Below are 19993 nucleotides of genomic sequence, written 5' to 3' on the forward strand. Positions count from 1 at the left end.
ATTATTTTTGTATTATTATTATTGTTATCATTTATTGTTCAACTTATTTAGAAAATGCATTTGTCTCATTGCATTGTTTTATTTGAATTGTATCCCTTATTTTCTATATTTGAATATGTTTTTGTTTATTGTTGTTATCATCTCTCCTCCCTTGTGTTGAACTTGTTTGTGCCTGACGTGATACATATATTCATTTTGTAAAATAAAGTTTTGTATAAATAAAAATAATACGTTTGTTAATTTAACTATGTTATAATAAAGTTGATGTAATACGGAGTCCTGAGTGTGCCACTTGTTCAGTGTTTTAAAGTAATCACTTAATCGGTAATTATTAAAAACAATTATGAATATATTGATGACATTTGCATTTAAATGACTGAATGGCTTTAAGTAAGACATAATATTTCAACTTAATACAAATACTTCTATTTAAATTTCAATCAATTAATTGAATTTTAGAAAATGGAGTGAGTTGTACATTTTCTTACAATTTACTTATGGGACACTTCATAAATTCAGATAGGCCAAAATATTTAACGCAATTTGAATTAATGGACTTATCGAAGTTCTTTTCACAAAACATCTTTAATTTCTACTCAAACTCACCCCAGCAAAAACAACTAAATGTATTATGCTGTTAGCACACACCACAGCCTACTGTGTTAACAACACTACAATCAGAAGTCTCAAAGACTACATTAAAACTGAACCTGCAGTGACATACAGACCTGACTCAGGAGGAGTTCTTCTGTGGTGCTGAAGCTCCTGTGATGTGTTACATTCACAAACACTGACACCTTGTGGTGAACATGAGAACTGCAGGAACTGACTGCGTTATATGAACTACACTCATCAAATGGACAATGACCGTGTTTATTTAAGAGGTACTGCAAGCAAAAAGAAATACATACATAGAAAATAATAAATAACTAAAGTAGGAACATTGTCAAGTCACTGAGCTTACTCTATGAGAACTAAAACATGATGTAGATGGAAGATATATAGGCATTACTTGATGTGCAGGTAGAAAAGGGATATGTATGACTTTTTTGGAAAGACACTTGCAAGCTAATCAGAAACCAGTCTTTTCCCCGGACACGGTAAAGATTTTATATTATTTCTTTATTATGTCTCAAATGTATCAATAAATTGTCTTTTTACTTTTCGTGTCATTACATATCCCTTTGGTATCTGCATATATGGCATTTATATAACATATGTCAGTTTCTATGTCTCCAATCTTTTTTGTACTAGACGTACATAATGTATTTTTTTTTTATTCCATGGCCTTGATATTTTACATATCTTCTCTGTAGTTTCTTTCTGCCTCATTTTTACTTCTTTATTTTAATTTAGCCATTTTATTATTTTGTGTAGCATCTTGGTTCTTCTTTAAAAAAACATCTAAAATGGGATTTATTCATCATATGCAAACTGCACTAAGGGACCATTTTAATTTCCTATATCCGCAACTGCATAAGCAATCTTAAATGCACAGCTGTGATGAAACCCCCTCGCAGACGGGTTCATTAGTGTGCGATCTGTCTTCAGGTTTGGTAGAGCTGCCTGGTCGTCACCACAGAGCTGTTGTATCTGCAGGAGAGTAAAAAGATGTGATGTCATTTTATTCATGAATGATTTATTTTGTCTCGCAACATTGAAAAAAATCATCAAAAATAATAGTTGAAGGTGTTTAAAGTGTTTCACCTGGAGAAGTGGGAGGAGGGATGAGCTGTCAGTCCTGTCTGGCTGAGAAGAGCAGAGGAGGAGGAAAAGGTGGAGCGGTGGGTGGAGTCCTGACTGTGGCAGAGACGCTCCCGACCACAAAAACACAAAGACTCCTCAAGAGGAACCACAGGGATCTCAGCTAGAGCTGCATTCTGACACACACACACACACACACACACACACACACACACACACACACACACACACACACACACACACACACACACACACACACACTCACACACAGTGAATGTGACAGAACAGTTTGCAGTGAGGTGTGTTTGTTTTCCTCTCCTGTACCTACCTTCATCAGGAGCCTCTGGTTCTTCATGTCCTGTTTCCATGGCATCACATAGAGTTTGGGGATCATGGGATGTCGGGCAGAGAACGCTGGGACGTGGGCACAGGATCCCCTCCGAGGGAACACGAGAAGATAGTTTACTCCTCAGGCGTCCAACAAATCTCTTATCACGTCTTTTATCTGCTTCTTACTTTTATTAAACTGAAGTTGCAAATATTTAACTGTAAGTTGCTGTTTGTCAGCACAGAGAAAAATTAAATATGGACCAAACCAAAATAACAGAATTAATGTAAAACTGATTACCTAAAAACTATTATACATTGTTATACATTATACAGGGAAATAATTGATACATTTGAGGTGTTATTATCGATCTTTTAAAAATGGAACTCTCAGCATCAACATCACGCTTAAAGGCCCTGTCACACATATCCGTATGACAGAAACGTATGCCGGCGCATACGAACATTTCCAGTCCAAATACGTCCAACTTTTAAGATATACAGACGCTACGTTACGTTAGACATGCGTGAATACGGAATACGTACGTGAATATTTACCTCCGTAAATATAGTACATGACTACGTTAGAGGAACGTTAGATAAAGGCTACGTCGGCTGATGAGGAAGGAGACTTGCACATATTTATTACAAATGTTATGAAATGTTTAGGAAAATTAGGAAAGAACTTCATCATTCTTGCTTTTATTCCTTTTTACTCAGAGAAATACATTTTAATTACAAGATGAGTAATGTATTTCATAAATGTCGCATTCATGGTAATTTATAATTTCCTTGTTAAACTTTATTTAAACTGTATTTAAGGTGAAGCATGTTTCTTTTGTAACGTACTAATTGATGGAGTACTGCACTTAAGTACAACGTTGAGGTCCATTTTATGCTAATTTATACTTCTGCTCCACTACATCTCAGGGGGAAATATAGTAGTTTTTACTTAATTATATGTATTTGACGACAGTAGTTGCTTTGCAGACTTAGATTGTTAATGCAAATGATACATCAACGAATACATTATGATGTATTATAAAGGGAAGCTCTACAGCAGTATATACAGTAATTAAAATGAGCTCCAGCTTTACCAGCTGCAGTATTAAAGTGATGATCTCATTAACGCATCAATAATTATAATCCAATAATGTAATATATATTATTATGAAATGAGCCATTCTTCCAAATTAGTACTTTTTCTTTTGATACTTTTGGTAAAATTTGATGCGAATACATTTATACTTTTACTGAAGTAAAATATCGTAATACTTATTCCACTACTGAGATAAAGACAGCGGAAATATTCTGCAAAATAAGAACATGTTACATTTCACCGCTGTGTTGAGGTAATCAAACATTAATATTTATTAAAATGTTTGGTGTTTATGTTTTTCCCTTGTTTAGGCAAAAAAAAAGTCTCAAAGTTTAAGAGAATCAGAACAAAAACTACAGTTTTGTTTTCATCTTAAAATGTTCGCAGAATATCTGAATGAATCCTGAATGAAGCATTACTCACTCGTGTTCAGAGCTCCCTGCAGCATCGGCCATGTTTGTTGACTGTCGGGGTCGCCTTAGAAACCTCCCAGTGCATGCTGGGTAGAGGGTAGGATTACAACAAGAGACTTTGGGACTGAATCAGGAAACTGTTGGTTCAAACTGACTGATGACTCATTTGAATTCTCCTGCACATGGTTTGTTGTTTAAAAAAGAACAGCATGTTGATGTTTCAGTGTTTCCTTTAAATAGTCTTTGACACACGACTGAGTAATTTCATTTGTACCATTTGTGTTGCATTTGTATGTGTCCCTGGACGTAAATGTAACCCTGGACGTAAATATAACCCTGGACATATATGTAACCGCGGTCGTCGACAGCATTTTAACAGAGAATGTGTCGTTTACGAAATAACTCAAATAAATTAGATGCAGAAACATTAAAGCAAAAATAGAACTTTATTCTCCAGCAGATTAAAATGAAATCACATCATTAAATCTGTGTATAATTTCTATATTTACAGCGTCACAGTCATTTGTATATATTGTATATATATATATATATGTAACAGTCTGTTGCATATATTTCAAGCAGAAAGTAAATGAATCAGAAGTGACGATGTTTCTCACACCGTTACAGCCGCATTTCAAGTTTGCAGTAGATGCATGCTTACAGTTATTCTCCCTATCCTTTACCGTTAGAGGTGAACAGTAACAGCAGGAGCAACATGGTGGAAACAATAATCGCTGCCGTAATAAATTCAATCAATCTACTTCCTGTATGCAGCAGCAGGGATTTATGTTTCGGACTTTCAGGACAAAAAAATAAGATTTGGCTGCTGTTGTCAGAAGTGTTGCCGATTGTGATTGGACAAAGACATGTGAGGTCACACAACACAAATTACTATATACAACACGAGTATGACACGCAACCAAATAGCACAAGGAAAAATGTAAAAAGATGAATCAAGATCGTAGAGGAATAAAGGATCATGATGCTCACAGTGGAGCAATATTAAAAGCTACAAAGTGGTTTGACCTGCTTCATGCTGCTTCCTCGTCACAGTCTAGTTAACTCCAGTCTGCCATGTTTGAATGTCAACAAGCTAACATGCTCCATTACAATAACCATCTTTCCCACAACAAGCTCTGCATCAGAAATGTTCACTTCTTCATCACAAGCCAATGCTGTGGTGTCATCAACTTTCATTATTTCTAATGACCAGCAGGGGGAGACTGCACTGGTTGCAAAAAGAAGTCGGATTGTATAGAAGTCTATGAGAACATGACCCGACTTCTCACTTGATTTATTACCTCAGTGAACATTGTAAACATGAGTGTCTGGTCTTTAACACAGCATGATGCTCATTGTTTAAATGATGCTCCCATTTAGAGTTAAATAGACAATAAAGCAGGGTATGCTCTGGGGCGAGGCTACCTTGTGATTGACAACACCACGGTGTTAAAGTTCATTTTAACATATTTTTCTGCGTGTGGTGACCGTTGAAACAGACTTTCCAGAGAGGGAAGTGAAACGCTGCACTCTATAACAATATTTAATGTGCGCATCATGATTGTCAAGCCCTTTGTGTTAACGCATTAATACATCTCGGTACTGTCAGTTTATAATGTCTAATAAACTACATATTTACAGTATATTTACAGAACTGTATACAGCACAGTATACATTCAGGCAGCTTCGTCCAGCAGTCTCTGCAGGTTCTTCTGCACCTGGAAGAACAGACATTATTATTTTAACTGTTGCTGTATGACAATCAATATAATATCTGATAATAAAGGATGTTTTTATGAGTCAGTTCATAGCTGCTATAACTTCATATGTACATTTCCACAAGCTGCTGAAGACTGGAAGCAGGGGGAAACAGTTAGCCTGGCTCGGTTAAAAAAACTAAAACATCTACCAACAACTCTAAACGTCACTGATTAATATGTTGTATCATATTATAGAAACACAACAGAAATATAACTTGCGGGTTTATGAGGAGTTATGATATATTTCAATCATTTGTGTTTATGTGCATATTAAATAGAGATGAAAGTGTTAATTAGTGAGTGTTGGAAGTTGTGTTTTTGTGTCTATGGTAAACTAAGCTAACCACGTCCTGACTCCAGCTATTTACACACACACTTCCCATCTCACTCATGGAAAGAAAACTATTCTCACAAATGTTTGTATCTTTAACGCAATGTTCATGATGACATTAAAAACTTTCCTTTCTTTATCTTATCTTATCTATTATATTTATTCATCTGTCTATTGTATGCTTCATCTTTTGCTGATCAGTTAACTTGTGCTTCACCTTCCTTGTAGTTATTTGTCACGCTTTTTTTATTATATATTATATTTTCTTTTCACTTCCCTATAGACTCATGCATTATCTAAAGAACTCCCCGACTTTCCATTCTCCATGTGCAATATTCACTTTTACAAATTTTATTCAACGAATACGTACTTAAACTACTGTTACTCTATTTTATTCTATTTAACTATTGTGTACTCGCCACTTTACTTTCTTGTTCTTTTGCTGCAGCGTAAATTTCCCCGTTGTGGGACTAATAAAGGATTTCTGATTCTGATTCTGATTCATCCACCAGATGTCCTCAGACTTCTCACCCGTCCCATTCACCTGACTACATCCACCCGTCCCCAATGTTTATCTTACATCTCCACCCGCTCCTGGCCAGACTGTCAGTGATGCTTACGTCTTTGCTTTCCAGCCATCTGACTCATGAACCAACCTGAACCTGAACCTGTACTTGTACCTGATCTATTTCTTTTTTTAATATAAATATTTATTATATGTTCCCATTTCTAATTAATCAGGCTCCTATTTTTAATTTATAATATATTTGCATCCATATTAAATGGATTTAGAAGTGGAAGAAGTTACAATCGGATCCATTTCTGAGTCTTATTACCTTTTTGCTGATAAAACTGCACCTTATTTTCACAATTTCCAACATGGCCGTGGCTGTCAGCTGCTGCTGTTTGTTTGTAAGGAGACGAGTGTCAGCCTGAAATGATAATGAAGCTCAGACACACCAAGTGCTGACTGATGGATGAGAAACGAGCTCTTCTTACAGATGACGTCCGCGCCACTCTATGAACAGATCGCTGACTATAAATGTTTGATTAATGGCAAACAAGCATCTGGTTACACTTTGTCCTGAAGCCTTCCTGCTCTGTTTGTGACACAAAGCCTCGGTTCACATGTTCATGAGGGGGAAGTTTATCCACTGTGTAATTGTTAGTGATAGAGTTTATTAAGTATTTGTGGCAAAGTTAAACACTTCTTTGGCTGCATCGTATTAAAAGACAATCAGCAAGAATTAAATAGTTAAACATCATGAAGTGACTTTTTTTCCCGTACTTTTTTATTATATTTTCATAAAAAACAAGACTTTTACATAAACAAATGAAACAACAATGCGACTATGGTAAACACAACCAATACTTCTGTGTTTCTAGACAATGAATTGATTGAAGCAGCAGGATACTGGACGTATATGATACATTACTAGATATTTAAGACTTATTCACACTCTTCCGATTTCTTTTGTTAACTGATTGAAAAGGTTTTTCGTTCAAGACAAAGGCATACTCCCACAAATCCCCAAATGTTCTCCATGGCAACTGTTGATGTTTTGATTTTTTGGAAATTTAGGGATGTTAATGGGAACACATTTGGAATTGTTCTATCTTAAATGTAACCTGTAAGACACAGATAGACGGAGTCACTGACCTTCTCCAGCTTCATCAGGTTGATGGTCAGTAGTTCAGAGAAAAGCTCTGTGTTCACGTCACTGCCCCGCAAAAAGTCATGTCTGGAGGAAAAAAACAAATAATATATATTTCATTCTTAAATATGAATAAAATAAAGAGAAAAATCATATCATCTTGCCACCAGGATCCATTGTATAATACTATACTGTATGTGTCACTGTGGTCCACAGAAGAACTGAACAGAAGTGCAACTCTTTGCTGTTTACACTGATTGGAAACATCAGATTGTTGTCATTTTGGAAGAATATATTTATATTTATGTGTATGTAAGATTTAATAAACGTAATTTAATACTTTCTATTTCTTTCATGCTCCATATTGTATCTATATACAGCAGATGCTTACAGAGAACTGAAGTAAGTAAGATAGTTATTTCTGTTCTCTGGTGGCCTTTAAGGAACACCATTTCCCAGAGGCTAACCTCGATGTGACTTCATGATTTTGGCTCTACTTAATGTAAATAGTAATGTCATTTTTTAAGGTTATTTATATATATATACTGTGCATATGTTCCTGTTCTTCCTTTTGCTGCTGTGACACTTCAATTCCCCTGTGTTGGAAAATATTATCTCATCATAGCTAATTGGTCCCATTCTTGCCAACCTTGGGAGACTTTTGGCAGATTTGCAGATACTTTTAAAGTTGAGACAATCTGAATAACTGAAGAGGCTGAGGTGAGGTTTTTCCTCAAGTAGAAACAACTATATATAAATATATTTCTCCATCTCTTCCAATTCAGTTTGTACATAAAGTTTGACAGGTGGTGAACTCACTCCTGGTGCGTGAACTCGGAGATGGAGCCGAGTTTCGTCAGTCTCTGCTCCAACGCGACAATCTTAAAGGCCAGGTAACAGGAAGACAAGACCAGGACACACACTCTGAGAACACACACACACACACACACACACACACACACACACACACACACACACACACACACAATCAATCACTGAAGAAGGGATTGAGAGTAAGAAAGGTGAGTGAACGTGTGAGTGAAAATAATTCAAAAAACAAAAACTTAATGAAGTTACTGTATCGACTTGGACTGGATGTGCAAAATGTTTAATAAATGAATGAATAAAAGTGGATAGAAGAATAAATACATGATGAATTACTGAATGTTGGTTGTGTATAAATGAAAGAGTGAATAAAAATGAAAATGTTTAATATAGTTGAATAAATAAATCTATTGACATACAACCGAATGAATGGATATACAATTTAATGGATGAATGAATGATATTAATAATAATGAATATTAATAAATAATTCACTGATACAAACTGAGAGACTGAATGTAAGAATCATAGACAAATAGAATAAATTAAATGAAAGAAATAACATTTGAAGAATTGAATGAATGAATGAATGGCAGTGAACTCACAGTAGCAGGTAGACAAACAGCAGTGCGTTGAGGGACACTGGTTTCACAGTTCTGCTGTCAATCGCCAGCTCTTTGCCTGGAAACAGAAACAATAATAATAATAATAATAATAATAATAATAATAATAATAATAATAACACTAATAATAATAATAATAATAATAATAATCATCTTTATTTGTATAGCACCTTTCATACAAGAATTGCAGCCCAAAGTGCTTCACAGCAAAAACATAACAATTAGTACAAGGACAAAATAAGAGCATTTACATGTATTTACATGTAAATAATAAGTACCATTATAAAAATAGCAGAATTAAAATAGTATAAAATAGCAGTACTAAGCAGTAAGCTGACATACTTTTCTGTTTATTATTGTAAGATAAAAATAGACTTCATTGGTCCTTTATTAATTTGTGAAACACAGTAAGAAGCAACTTGGGTTGATATTTGTCACTAAGATACAATTGATGGCATTGTGCACATTTTTAAGTTTTTATGGAAAATAATTCTTATATTGTATATAGTTTCTATATAGAAGTTGCAACTTCAACAATATCCCTCCGGATATATAAAGGTTTATATTATCTTAACATTACGCCGCATTTCCTATGGAGCGCAGGGGGAGGAGTAGTCACGCATTGCATTGTGGGAGTGTTGTGGCGAGTATGGGGGGGGAGTTGTGGTGCGTTCGCTGCTCGGTTTTGCATAAACTAGACTTTATGTAAATGAGTCCCTCCAGCATGATGAGCCTGGCTCACTAATCTTGGACCAAGCTGTCAAACTAAGCCATGTAGTACTAAAATGAAACAAGATTCAGCAGCTGCATTGCCCCTTACTGTATAGAAATGTTTTCAGGAATAGATTTGGGTTCATTGTTAATACGGAACAGACGAAAGCTTATGAGCAGTAACATTAACTGTACAATGAAGCAGTATTCGTATTTGTATTTGTATTCGTACCAGTGTGGTGTGTGTGGTGCTGCTGGGTGTCTGGGCTCTGCTTGTTCTGGTGCTGGTTCTTCACTTTGTGCTGATAGTCTTTATGTTCAGGAGGAGCTGCACTGTCTGTGCGCTTCACCACATCCAGAAACGGAGGAACAGGAAACTCTGGAGAGACAGGAAGTAGGGGGAGCGGTGTGAATAGGAAGACTTTTCACTGGAAAACCTGACTCTGTCCTGGAGCAACACTGGCTTTGTGTAGCTGTTGCTGGTGCAGCTGGTAAATTAACTCCACCGCGTAACAAGACACTCAAGCTTTTTCTTTTCTCTCCTCGTTGTTAAACAGTTGATCCTGTCCAGGTGTTACATTACATCCCTCTACTGTTCATCTCTTCTCTTGAGCTTTTCTCAGGTGTAATGAATAATCCTCGATGCCTGTTAGAGTGATGAATTCAATAAAAAGGGGGGGGGGGGGAGCTTCGGATCACCACTGTATAGTTGAAATGTGAACACAACCAGTGGAGGCAGGGTCGAGGGAGATGGAGGTGAAACACTGGAGAAGGAAGAGCACTGAAATAAATAAAGAATTAAGAAGAAACATTTTAAGCCGCTTCAGCTGAAATTCAAACTGATGTGTTTTTGCTAATTTAGTAAAAGCTGTTAGAGTTTGTTCACAGCTAGAGATGAGTTTCAGGAGTAATATTTGTGGATCCTCAAAAATATGAGCTGCTCATTAGTATGAGACTGCTACGCTGCTGCTGATTGGTCGGTTGGTGAAACCTGCTATCTTGTCGTAGTCGGGGGTCTGGGAGTCCGAGCTGCTGCTCTCCTCCATCTCCTGCCTCCTCTGTCTCACTGCTACGTCCAGATCACAGAAGTCACCTGGAAAATTCTGCAGAAATCCACAGACACACAGACAATACGTTGGTCAGTGGGTGAGTCACTTATTGAGCAGCATAAATCTAAATGTCAATCTTGTTACATGTCTGTCAGCAGGAGGGATAATAAAAAAGAAAGAAAGAAGCTGAGCAACACAAAATGAAGTCTGGGCTGACGCTGAAGGTCAGCGAGGAAGAGACGACACAACAATTACTCTTGGATACAGTTAACCCCCCCAGAAAAAGAATATATAATTAAAAATAGCACAATATGGAATATAAAGAGTTTGCAGTTGGAAAGCTTTTACTGTCTTGTTTATCTTCATATTTTAGGATAAGATTATCCATTTATCAAGTATTTTGTTAACATTTTAACTACATCTCCCACGAGTCTTCACTTTATGTAAGCTGAATGCATTGGAGTAGAAAGAAAAAGAAAACATAAACATTATTTTATGGTATTATTTTCACCTTTGAATCAGCTCTTATTTAAAAAAAAAAAGATTCCACAACTTCATCCTTAATTTAATATTTGTTTTTAGATTCTCTGGGAAGAACATTGTACCAGTGATGTTTGTATGATGTAAAGTCACAGTATACAGTTTATATATTACCAGTTACTATACTATAGAGTACTACTACATTCATCATGTTGTAGCTAGTGTTGTTCTGGTGAACTCTGACCTACCAGAGGGAAGCGAGGCTGCAGAGGTGACCTCTGACCTCTGAAGCTGTTCTCAGCTGAGCAGGGGACGGGGCTGCTGCATGGACTCTTCTCCTGTACATTTTCATATAATATACAATAAGCTATAGTACTACATTGCCATGCTCAAAATATTCTTAAGTTGATATCACAAAAACATGAAGTTGCTGCAATGTTTTGTCTCTTGATACTAACTCTAACCATGATGGAAATAAATAATAAAATACAATTTTAAAATCACTGAAACCATGAAAAAAGTCTAAAAAGATATAGCTGCGTGTGCTAAATCTGTCCTACCTCCAGATGAAAGCAGATGGACATCAAGAACTTGTAGGTGTTGTCTCTGGACAGGAAGGACACGAAGAGGTACTGAAACGAAACACACACGTTTTACTGTGGGACACTTATTTAGAGAGATCACACTGTTGATTGACCAAAACTGTTGAACTTGTTTAGAGCAGGCACACTACACACATTGCATACGCCCTTCAGGTTGGGTTGCTACAAAACATTCTAGATTTTAAAGGAATACTTCCGACAGTTTAAATGCTCCTTCTCACCCTGTCGTTAGCGGTGGCGATCACCAGGGCGTTTGGCAGCAGGATGGCCGTTTTGGTCTTCTTGAAGTGCGTGACGGACATCACTGGGATGGCGATCTGGGACGGACAAAGACCAGGATGAACAGGTCATCCCTGCAGGGACTACTTTACACTCTGTTGATACATAATCACTCATCCTGTGGGAAGTAGTGGTCACACTCATCAATCAAAGAAATGGAGTCACATCAGGTGATTGAGGTAAAACCCTGTTTCACAGTATGAGCTGAGACCAGAAGCAAAGCAGCTGCAGTGTCTCTGTCAGATATAACTGTTGCTTTAAATCGTGTAAACTGTGTTCACCAGGACACAGAGATATCTGGATCCCAGTAAATGTTCGCCTCACCAACTTCTTCTTTGTCATGTTTATTCATGGTAGGATGATGAGACAATGGGCTCGTGGGCACAGACATGCAAAAGGCCCCAACATCTCTCCTACATAAGAGCAAGACATACGGACTTTATAGTTGTTTAAGCTCTTGTTGTTGTTTTGTGTCTCTTTGCAGCTGTTTTATGTTTCATTGTGGTCACTTTGAGTCTCTTCCTGGTTGGTAAATGCGTACAAATGCGTACACGTACACAGTGGTAGACCCATTCACTAATCCATCCATGTGTTTACATGTTCTTGAGAGTCAAACAGACGACCTACACAGTAAGTTGTGATCAAAATGAATGTATCCTGTCATCTGTGTGCTGAACTGATGGTTTTCTGTGAAGCTTCCCGCGGTGAATGTTAATAATTTAGCTCAAACATTTCTCCTCAAATCAAACCTGCTGCAGTTGGCACCTCACTGTATTCACCACAAAGATATTCAGCTGTATTACACCACAGCAGCAAAACACAGACTCTCTGTAACACTGTGAAGTCTCTGTGTGAGAAGAAACAAGAAGTGGAGAGACGAGAGAACGAGAGACGCAACTGAGATAAACCTCTGGGATAAAAAACTTCAGGCCACTTTTCCACAGCGATGTAGCAGCTCGATGTTTTCTGACATAAAGGAAACAGTACTTTACAACAACAGTAAACTCTGTCCCAGTTCACGGTACCTTTGTGTCTTTGCCAAACACCTTGGAGTGGAAGCAGATCCAGTGGTCAGAGACAAACATGCGTCCCTGGTAGAGGATGTCTTTCTGCAGAGCGCAGGTGTAACCTGACAAACAGGTGAATAGCATCAGGTTACTGAGGGGAACACTTCATTTTTAAAGGGTTTGTTTCGTTAAAAAGATACAAGGATTTGAACTCAAACAAGTTAAATGAGGTGAAATTATTCACAATTACTTGATTTACTTAGAATTAGTTCTGGAATTGTGTTATAAGCATTGAAAGTTACAAAACTGATGGGCACACATGTACATTCAAATAGTTTTTGGTAAGTGTGATTATTCCTCCTGTCCAAACTGGCCTGTGAAGAGATCCCTTTGTAATTATTCTCAATAAAGTTATTAGACTATTAGACATTAATTAGACATTATTAAGCTATTAGACAAATCAGGTGGGAATCTTAAAAAGTTACAGTGTTTGTATCATGACGTTCTCTCTTTGTGCTTCCACAGTGTTTCCTTGCTATGGGACAGTAACAGTGGGAATGTAATACTTAAACACCACGTGAATATACAAAGATATACACGTGATTTGTCAAAATCAGACTCTTGCAGCCTCATATTAATTTCAACATAATGTTAATAATGCATTTTTGAACGAGGACTTTAGATTTAGGCCCCCCATCACACTAAAATGACTTTAGGAATGGATCTCTCAATTACTACCAAAATGTATTTCAATGTGCATATACTTATGTCAGGGTTGTTTTAAGAAGGACTTTAGGAGTAACACAATTCAGGTGGAGGCTTACAAGTGTGTCTACAGTGGTTTAGTTTGTCCATTCTGAGTTACAGTAGAAACTTGACGGTGCAACATGGTGGACTCTGTAAAGAGGACACACTCCCTATGTAGATGTAAAGGGCTCATTCTGAGCTAGCAACAATTCTTAGTTTCAGGTGATTATACACTAATGAAAACATAGTTATCAATTTTGTATTCCATTTCTGCTAATAGAACCCCATAAATACAACACCTAGTGTTTAAAAAAAGCTTGGAGGTATCAAATGTTCAGATATTATCTAATCCCTCATCCAGTATTTAAGGTGGAGCGGATAGTTGTGATGATTAATGACTTACTCTGTCTGAGCTGTTCCTCTTTGCTGATCTCCTTAAATATTTTATGATACTGGCAGTTGCTCTTTGAAAGCTGAAACACAACACACGCACGCACGCACACACGCACACACACACACACACACACACACACACACACACACACACACACACACACACACAATCCATATTTCAGAGTGCTGACTGCAAATGTGATTATTGATTATATTTCAAGAGCTGTAGAAACTACTTGGTCTTGGCAGACTTGGGGTTTTGAAAGCCCAATTTCTCTTTCTGTACTTAAGCTGTCGATGTTTAGTTTGATATTTTGTGGCATTTTATAATAAAAGTACATATAACAATCAAAATATACTTAAACGTTCAATGTATAAAATATGCCAGAATTTAAACCTAAAACAATGAACTAACTTTATCAACAGAGTGTGAAGAGGTTACAATGTTTATGTTAAGTCAAAGACTTCTCTGTGTTGTGTTGCAGAGATATCTACTGAAGTTAGCATGCTAACAGGCCCGTCCAGTCCTGTAATACCAAATGTTCCTCTAGAGGTGATAGTGAGTCACTGTAGCTCCAGTCTGCCTCAGTACAGAGAGAGAAGAAGTACAGCTGCCTGACTCCAAAGTGGCAGAAACAAGAAAATGACTCGCACCCTCAACCTCGTCCTCACCGTTCGCATCCCGCAAGTAGCAGCTACCAGTGGGAGCAACAGATCTACTGTTAGCAGTTTGCAGATCGCACCAATTTAGCTGACACCCCCAAGATCGTCAAACTTTCTTTTACTGCTGTTACACAGGTTAGACCCAGCCATACCTGTCAACATTGGAATTTCAAAATAAGGGACATCTTTTGGCGGACTCCATCCATACCTTCAAGGCTCTCAGCCACCCAGCCCCCATGTAATGTAAATGTAAACACATAAGGGACAGGTATATACATTCAGGAAATACATTTTTATTTAAAGTATGTATTACTTGTACAGACATGTTTATAAGATTTATGTATTTTATTTATTAGTTAATATCATCAATTTATTTGATGTTTGATGAGTTTTTATGAGTTAAGGCTTTTCTTTCCCCCACGAGGACTTCCTTGCGATGTCAGAGTCTGGAAACATGTCCGCTACACTGCGACTGAAATCAACGCAGAAGCTGAAGGCTACATTATTTTTGGCGCAAAGCATCGACATCTTTCCCTCAGCTTTGGTCACTTGGTCTGCCTCCGACACAGTTCTTGTCACCCATGAAGTCATTGACAGTATATGTTTTTGTGCCTCTTGGACGTGCTTGTGCTTGGACGATTGTTCTTGCTGGCGAACATCGTTTATTCCGCCGTGTGCGATGCTAACATCTGAATGGCACACTTTACAAAAAGCACGAGTTTTCCCGACTCTGCTTTTAATAAATAAGGGAAGGTCTCCTCTCCTTTGGTACTTACATAAAGTTTTAACTTGTTTGGCAGGTACAACTGCGTCTCCATCTATCTCCCGTTCACTGTGACTCTCATCCATATGTTTTCGTCTTCACCTTCTGTGTTATTGTTCCTGTTTTCTTCTACTGTGTGTTTACTGGTGGATAACGTTTTTCAGCTCATGTTAAACATAATACTGCCACCTGCTCTACCGGAGGCCACCGTACACTTTTTTTAATTTGGCCTTTTTTGAAAGGTTAAAAATACGGGGTTATTACGGCAAAATATTTAAACGGGAGGAAAACGGGATAGAAGGAAAAGTATGGGATAATCCCGGGAAAAACGGGATTGTTGACAGGTATGGACCCAGCGCATCACCAGCCCTCAGTAACTACCAGTGCGAAAATTTCTCCGGCCGAATCCGAGCCGCCGGAGCAACTGCACGCTCTGTACCGACATAGTGACGAAACAAAAACACGAGTCGTTTCTTGGTCTCTGCCGCCCGGACCCAAGCCAATGTAGAAACTATCAATTACTCACGTTAAACGTCCTGTACAGTCCCCAGTGCCTCAGTAAACACAGATACTGTATCTAAGCCCCACGTGAAGATTATTAGATAGCAGAGTTATTTAGACTCTCAGAGTTTCAGTAAAACCTACACAGTAAATATATCAACAATAGAAGAGAGAGATATACAATACACAATATAAAGAATACATTAGAATACTCTAATTACTACAAATAAAATATAAACAGGTTAACATACTCTAGTTGGCTTTATTATTAACAGATGGTTGAATTATTATAATATAACCATGAAGAATAAGTTTTAAGCATAAACATCATTAATGTAACATTTGATCACAAGTTGCATGAATATCACTTAAAGTAAAGACTTGATATAGATTCTGGTTTATTACAAAACTCCAGTCAGCAGAAATTATATACAGTATGACATCACTCAGCTGTCTGAGAGTTTTTCACGTGCCGTAATGTTTATAGCCGTAATAAAATATGTGTCAGAGTTGACTTCATGCAAGCTCACCTGGCTGTAGTGAGACTTCTTCCTCTCTATCTTTGGGTCTGATTCTGTCTGAACCTGAGTCAGCAGAGAGTGGTCAAAGGTCTTTGATCTGCAGACAGACAGAACCAACACATTATATTACACCTTACATGACCGTTCGCTTGTCTGTGGCCCTTTGTACTCTAACATATTCATATAACAGTATTTATTATAGGTCACCAAGTAAATTAAATTACATAAATTAAATGTAACACTTATTATAATAACTGGTTCTCATCACATTTAGTACAATAATGCACAACCTGTCTACCACAGTACTATATTTTATATTATTTAAATTTGTATATATAACATTTTATTCAAATTATCCCTCAAGGCATTCCTGAGATTTTGCATTCATGAAATGGGACGGACAGACGGACGTACGGACAGACGGACGTACGGACAGACGGACGTACGGACAGACGGACGTACGGACGTACGGACAGACGGACGTACGGACAACGATCGTCCATCCATCCATCCATCCATCCATCGTCTACCGCTTATCCGGGGTCGGGTCGCGGGGGCAGCAGCTCCAATAAGGAACCCCAATCTTCCCTTCTCCGGGCCACATCCTCCAGCTCCGACTGGGGGATCCTGAGGCGTTCCCAGGCTAGTGAGGAGATATGATCTCTCCACCGAGTCCTGGGTCTTCCCCGGGGTCTCTTCCCAGCTAGACGTGCCTGGAACACCTCCCTAGGGAGGCGCCGAGGTGGCATCCTTACTAGATGCCCGAACCACCTCACCTGGCTCCTTTCAACGCAAAGGAGCAGCGGGTCTACTCCGAGTCGCTCACGGATGGCTGAGCTTCTCACCCTAAGGGAGACGCCAGCCACCCGTCTGAGAAAACCTATTTCTGCCGCTTGTACCCGTGATCTCGTTCTTTCAGTCATGACCCAGCCTTCATGATCATAGGACCACAGGACAACGATCGGACGCAGAGAAACATCACGACAAGCTGACAGATACTGTTTACACATCCAACAGAGACAGAGCGACATCATCTTTCTTTTGGAGTCGTGTTTGCGTTCATGTTCACACTCCTTTATCTCTAGTTGGTCTCGACCAACTCCTGTGAAAATGTTACGATAGCAGAAGACTTTCTCCGGCTGCATCACTGATGGATTTTAACACTTGTTTTGCAGTTGAAGTCTTAATTAATTACCCGGCTCCTCACAGTAAATCCTCTGATACATCACATCAATTTCATAATTTAATGTTATTAGAGAGAAAACTCTCACTTAATTATCTCCGATGTGCACAGGCATTGAATGACAGGATGTAAAGTTGGAACTCTCGTTTGATTCTTATTTTGTTATATTCTGTATGTGAAGCGTTTTGCAGGATATTTTATTTTATATATAGTTTACCTGATTAATACTGGTTTCCTCCTGCCCGACATCTCCTGTTGCTCCGGATCCATGGCCCGCACAGGCTCGTTGACCATCCGCTCATACCTCTGCCGCTCCTCCATGTTTTCTATATCTGAACTACCGACAGCAAGAAAACAACATTCAGACAACACAACCAAATAATCAGAGATACTTTATTTAACAGCAACTGGCAGCAGGCAGGAGCCGCTGCATGGAGAAAGTAGGTTAAGGTGGAATAAATGTATCCTGTGCTGTACATACAGCAAGAATGGCTCATAATTGAAGTTTAGTCTTGGTTTATATCCACTTTAGTTCCACTTAAGGACATATCAGACTCACCCAAAAGCAGCAATAAAAGCATTTTCAAGCCACGCAGGACAACAAGAAACAGCAAAATATTACAACAATATCCACTATTCAGTACATGTAGCCATGTAAGCAACATGAAGCAACAAAACACAGCCAAGCAATACTCACTATAACCATATTTTGACACATGCAGAACAGCAATAAGCAATAAGACATAAATATAATATGACAATGATCATCATGTTGGATCTTCATAAAGAGTTAACAGATGCAGATACAAGTTGGTGAAATTATAACATAATGCACCTAAACACAGAAGCCGTGCAGCACAGAGTTGTAAAACTCAACAGTAAAAGATCATTACAAACATATCTAATTCTTACAGAATGTATTGACACTTTACACAAAATAAACCTGTCAATTAATATTCTAGTTTACCTAACCCTAACGCTGTGCAAGAAAAGCAACACATTTGAGAAGCTGAACCCTGAAAATACATGGCTTTTTTAGTTTTCTGTCAATCAGCCAGTATTAGTTTCTCATAGAAGTACATCTGCTATAATAACTACTACTTGAACTCATTGTACGACTAATGCCATCATGCAAATACTACTACTTATTAAAACAATTATGTTACTCCTAATTCCAGTATATCCAGTATGTTGCTTTATCTTCTTCTTGCAGTCACAAACTCACTGATAGTCCTCATGCTTTGCAGTTCCTCTGTTATACTTCATGGCATCGTCCTGCAGTTTCACACAATGTTCTGTCATCATGCTCAACCGTTTTTGACCAACCAAACACCCGTCTGTCCTGCCGGCCTGTCTGTCTGTCTGTTTGTCTGTTTGCCTGTCCTTCTCTGAGAACTGAGAGGTGAACTGACCCTACAGCCTGACCCTCCCTCACCTGCCTGTGGGAGTGTCTGCTGGGCCTCCTTGTCTCACATGTCACAGCCAATCAGACAGCAGTATGGTGGGTGTGTGTGTGTGTGTGTGTGTGTGTGTGTGTGTGTGTGTGTGTGTGGTGTGTGTGTGTGTGTGTGTGAGAGAGAGAGAGAGAGAGAGAGAGAGAGAGAGAGAGAGAGAGAGAGAGAGAGAGCGAGCATTTAAACCTTTGATCAGTGATCTATCCAGCTTTGTTTGGACGGTTAAGATTAATTTTTGCTGTCTTCTATGTTGCTGTACACTTTAAAAAAAAATGTTTCTATTATATTCAGATTAAATCTTCACAGATGCAGAAGTTGATATATTTGGTGTCACACACACAACACAGTGATTTCCTATGCAGATCAGTTTACACAGGAATAAACTTCCTTCTCTTTTGTTCAGTGTTTTACCTTTAATGACTGCACAAACAGGAAGAGGTCCGATCAGTTTCCCTATGTTGATAAAATCAACATTTACTGTTATTTTACATTTATCATTTGCTTAATGTTTACTGTAAAGATACATGCAGGACAGTTGCATCACTTTGCAGTGCCTGCAGTCCTGTGCACTTGTGCTTTCTTCACAAGGAAACTGTGAGTTTGTGTTTTCAGCAGGTAAGTATAGAATAAGAGGCTTGTGTTACAGGGAGAAAGTCACCAGACTCCCTTCAAAAATCTGATGATTTAATTTTGCTTTGCTGGCATCAGATATGATATTTTTGGTAAAATACTGTTGAAGACTAATTCTTAATTGTTCATCATTTAGGGTAAATTCTGAATAAATAAATTATCAATAAATATAAAGTAAAATAATTAAGGTCTCAAACCTTTTTTTATTTTCAAAGAGCTGGTCTACAAGACATGGCTTCATAATTGCTGATAGTTGATATTGCACTTTATTCA

At 38.0% G+C, this 19993-nt stretch overlaps 2 protein-coding genes across 2 annotated transcripts; both read right to left on the reverse strand.

The window, feature by feature from the left end:
* Window positions 1–1143: 1143 nt before the first annotated feature.
* Window positions 1144–3595, reverse strand: LOC115013747 (testis-expressed protein 43-like). The gene is made up of 4 exons (XM_029440226.1): window positions 3554–3595; window positions 2033–2141; window positions 1708–1880; window positions 1144–1593 (listed from the first exon to the last, which is right to left on the reverse strand). Exons 1-4 carry the CDS (start codon window positions 3583–3585, stop codon window positions 1548–1550), a joined length of 360 nt encoding a protein of 119 aa, XP_029296086.1. The 5' UTR covers window positions 3586–3595; the 3' UTR covers window positions 1144–1547.
* A 1624-nt stretch (window positions 3596–5219) lies between these two features.
* On the reverse strand, window positions 5220–18938 carry gramd2b (GRAM domain containing 2B). Its single transcript, XM_029440416.1, has 14 exons — window positions 18862–18938; window positions 17854–17973; window positions 16463–16550; window positions 14016–14085; window positions 12884–12987; window positions 11801–11896; window positions 11538–11609; window positions 11226–11315; window positions 10440–10551; window positions 9681–9827; window positions 8720–8795; window positions 8109–8213; window positions 7295–7376; window positions 5220–5261 (listed from the first exon to the last, which is right to left on the reverse strand). The coding sequence occupies exons 1-14, from the start codon at window positions 18936–18938 to the stop codon at window positions 5220–5222; spliced, it is 1281 nt and encodes a 426-aa protein (XP_029296276.1).
* Window positions 18939–19993: the final 1055 nt, after the last annotated feature.

Source organism: Cottoperca gobio, chromosome 9, assembly GCF_900634415.1.
Source record: "Cottoperca gobio chromosome 9, fCotGob3.1, whole genome shotgun sequence".
Lineage (NCBI taxonomy): Eukaryota > Metazoa > Chordata > Actinopteri > Perciformes > Bovichtidae > Cottoperca > Cottoperca gobio.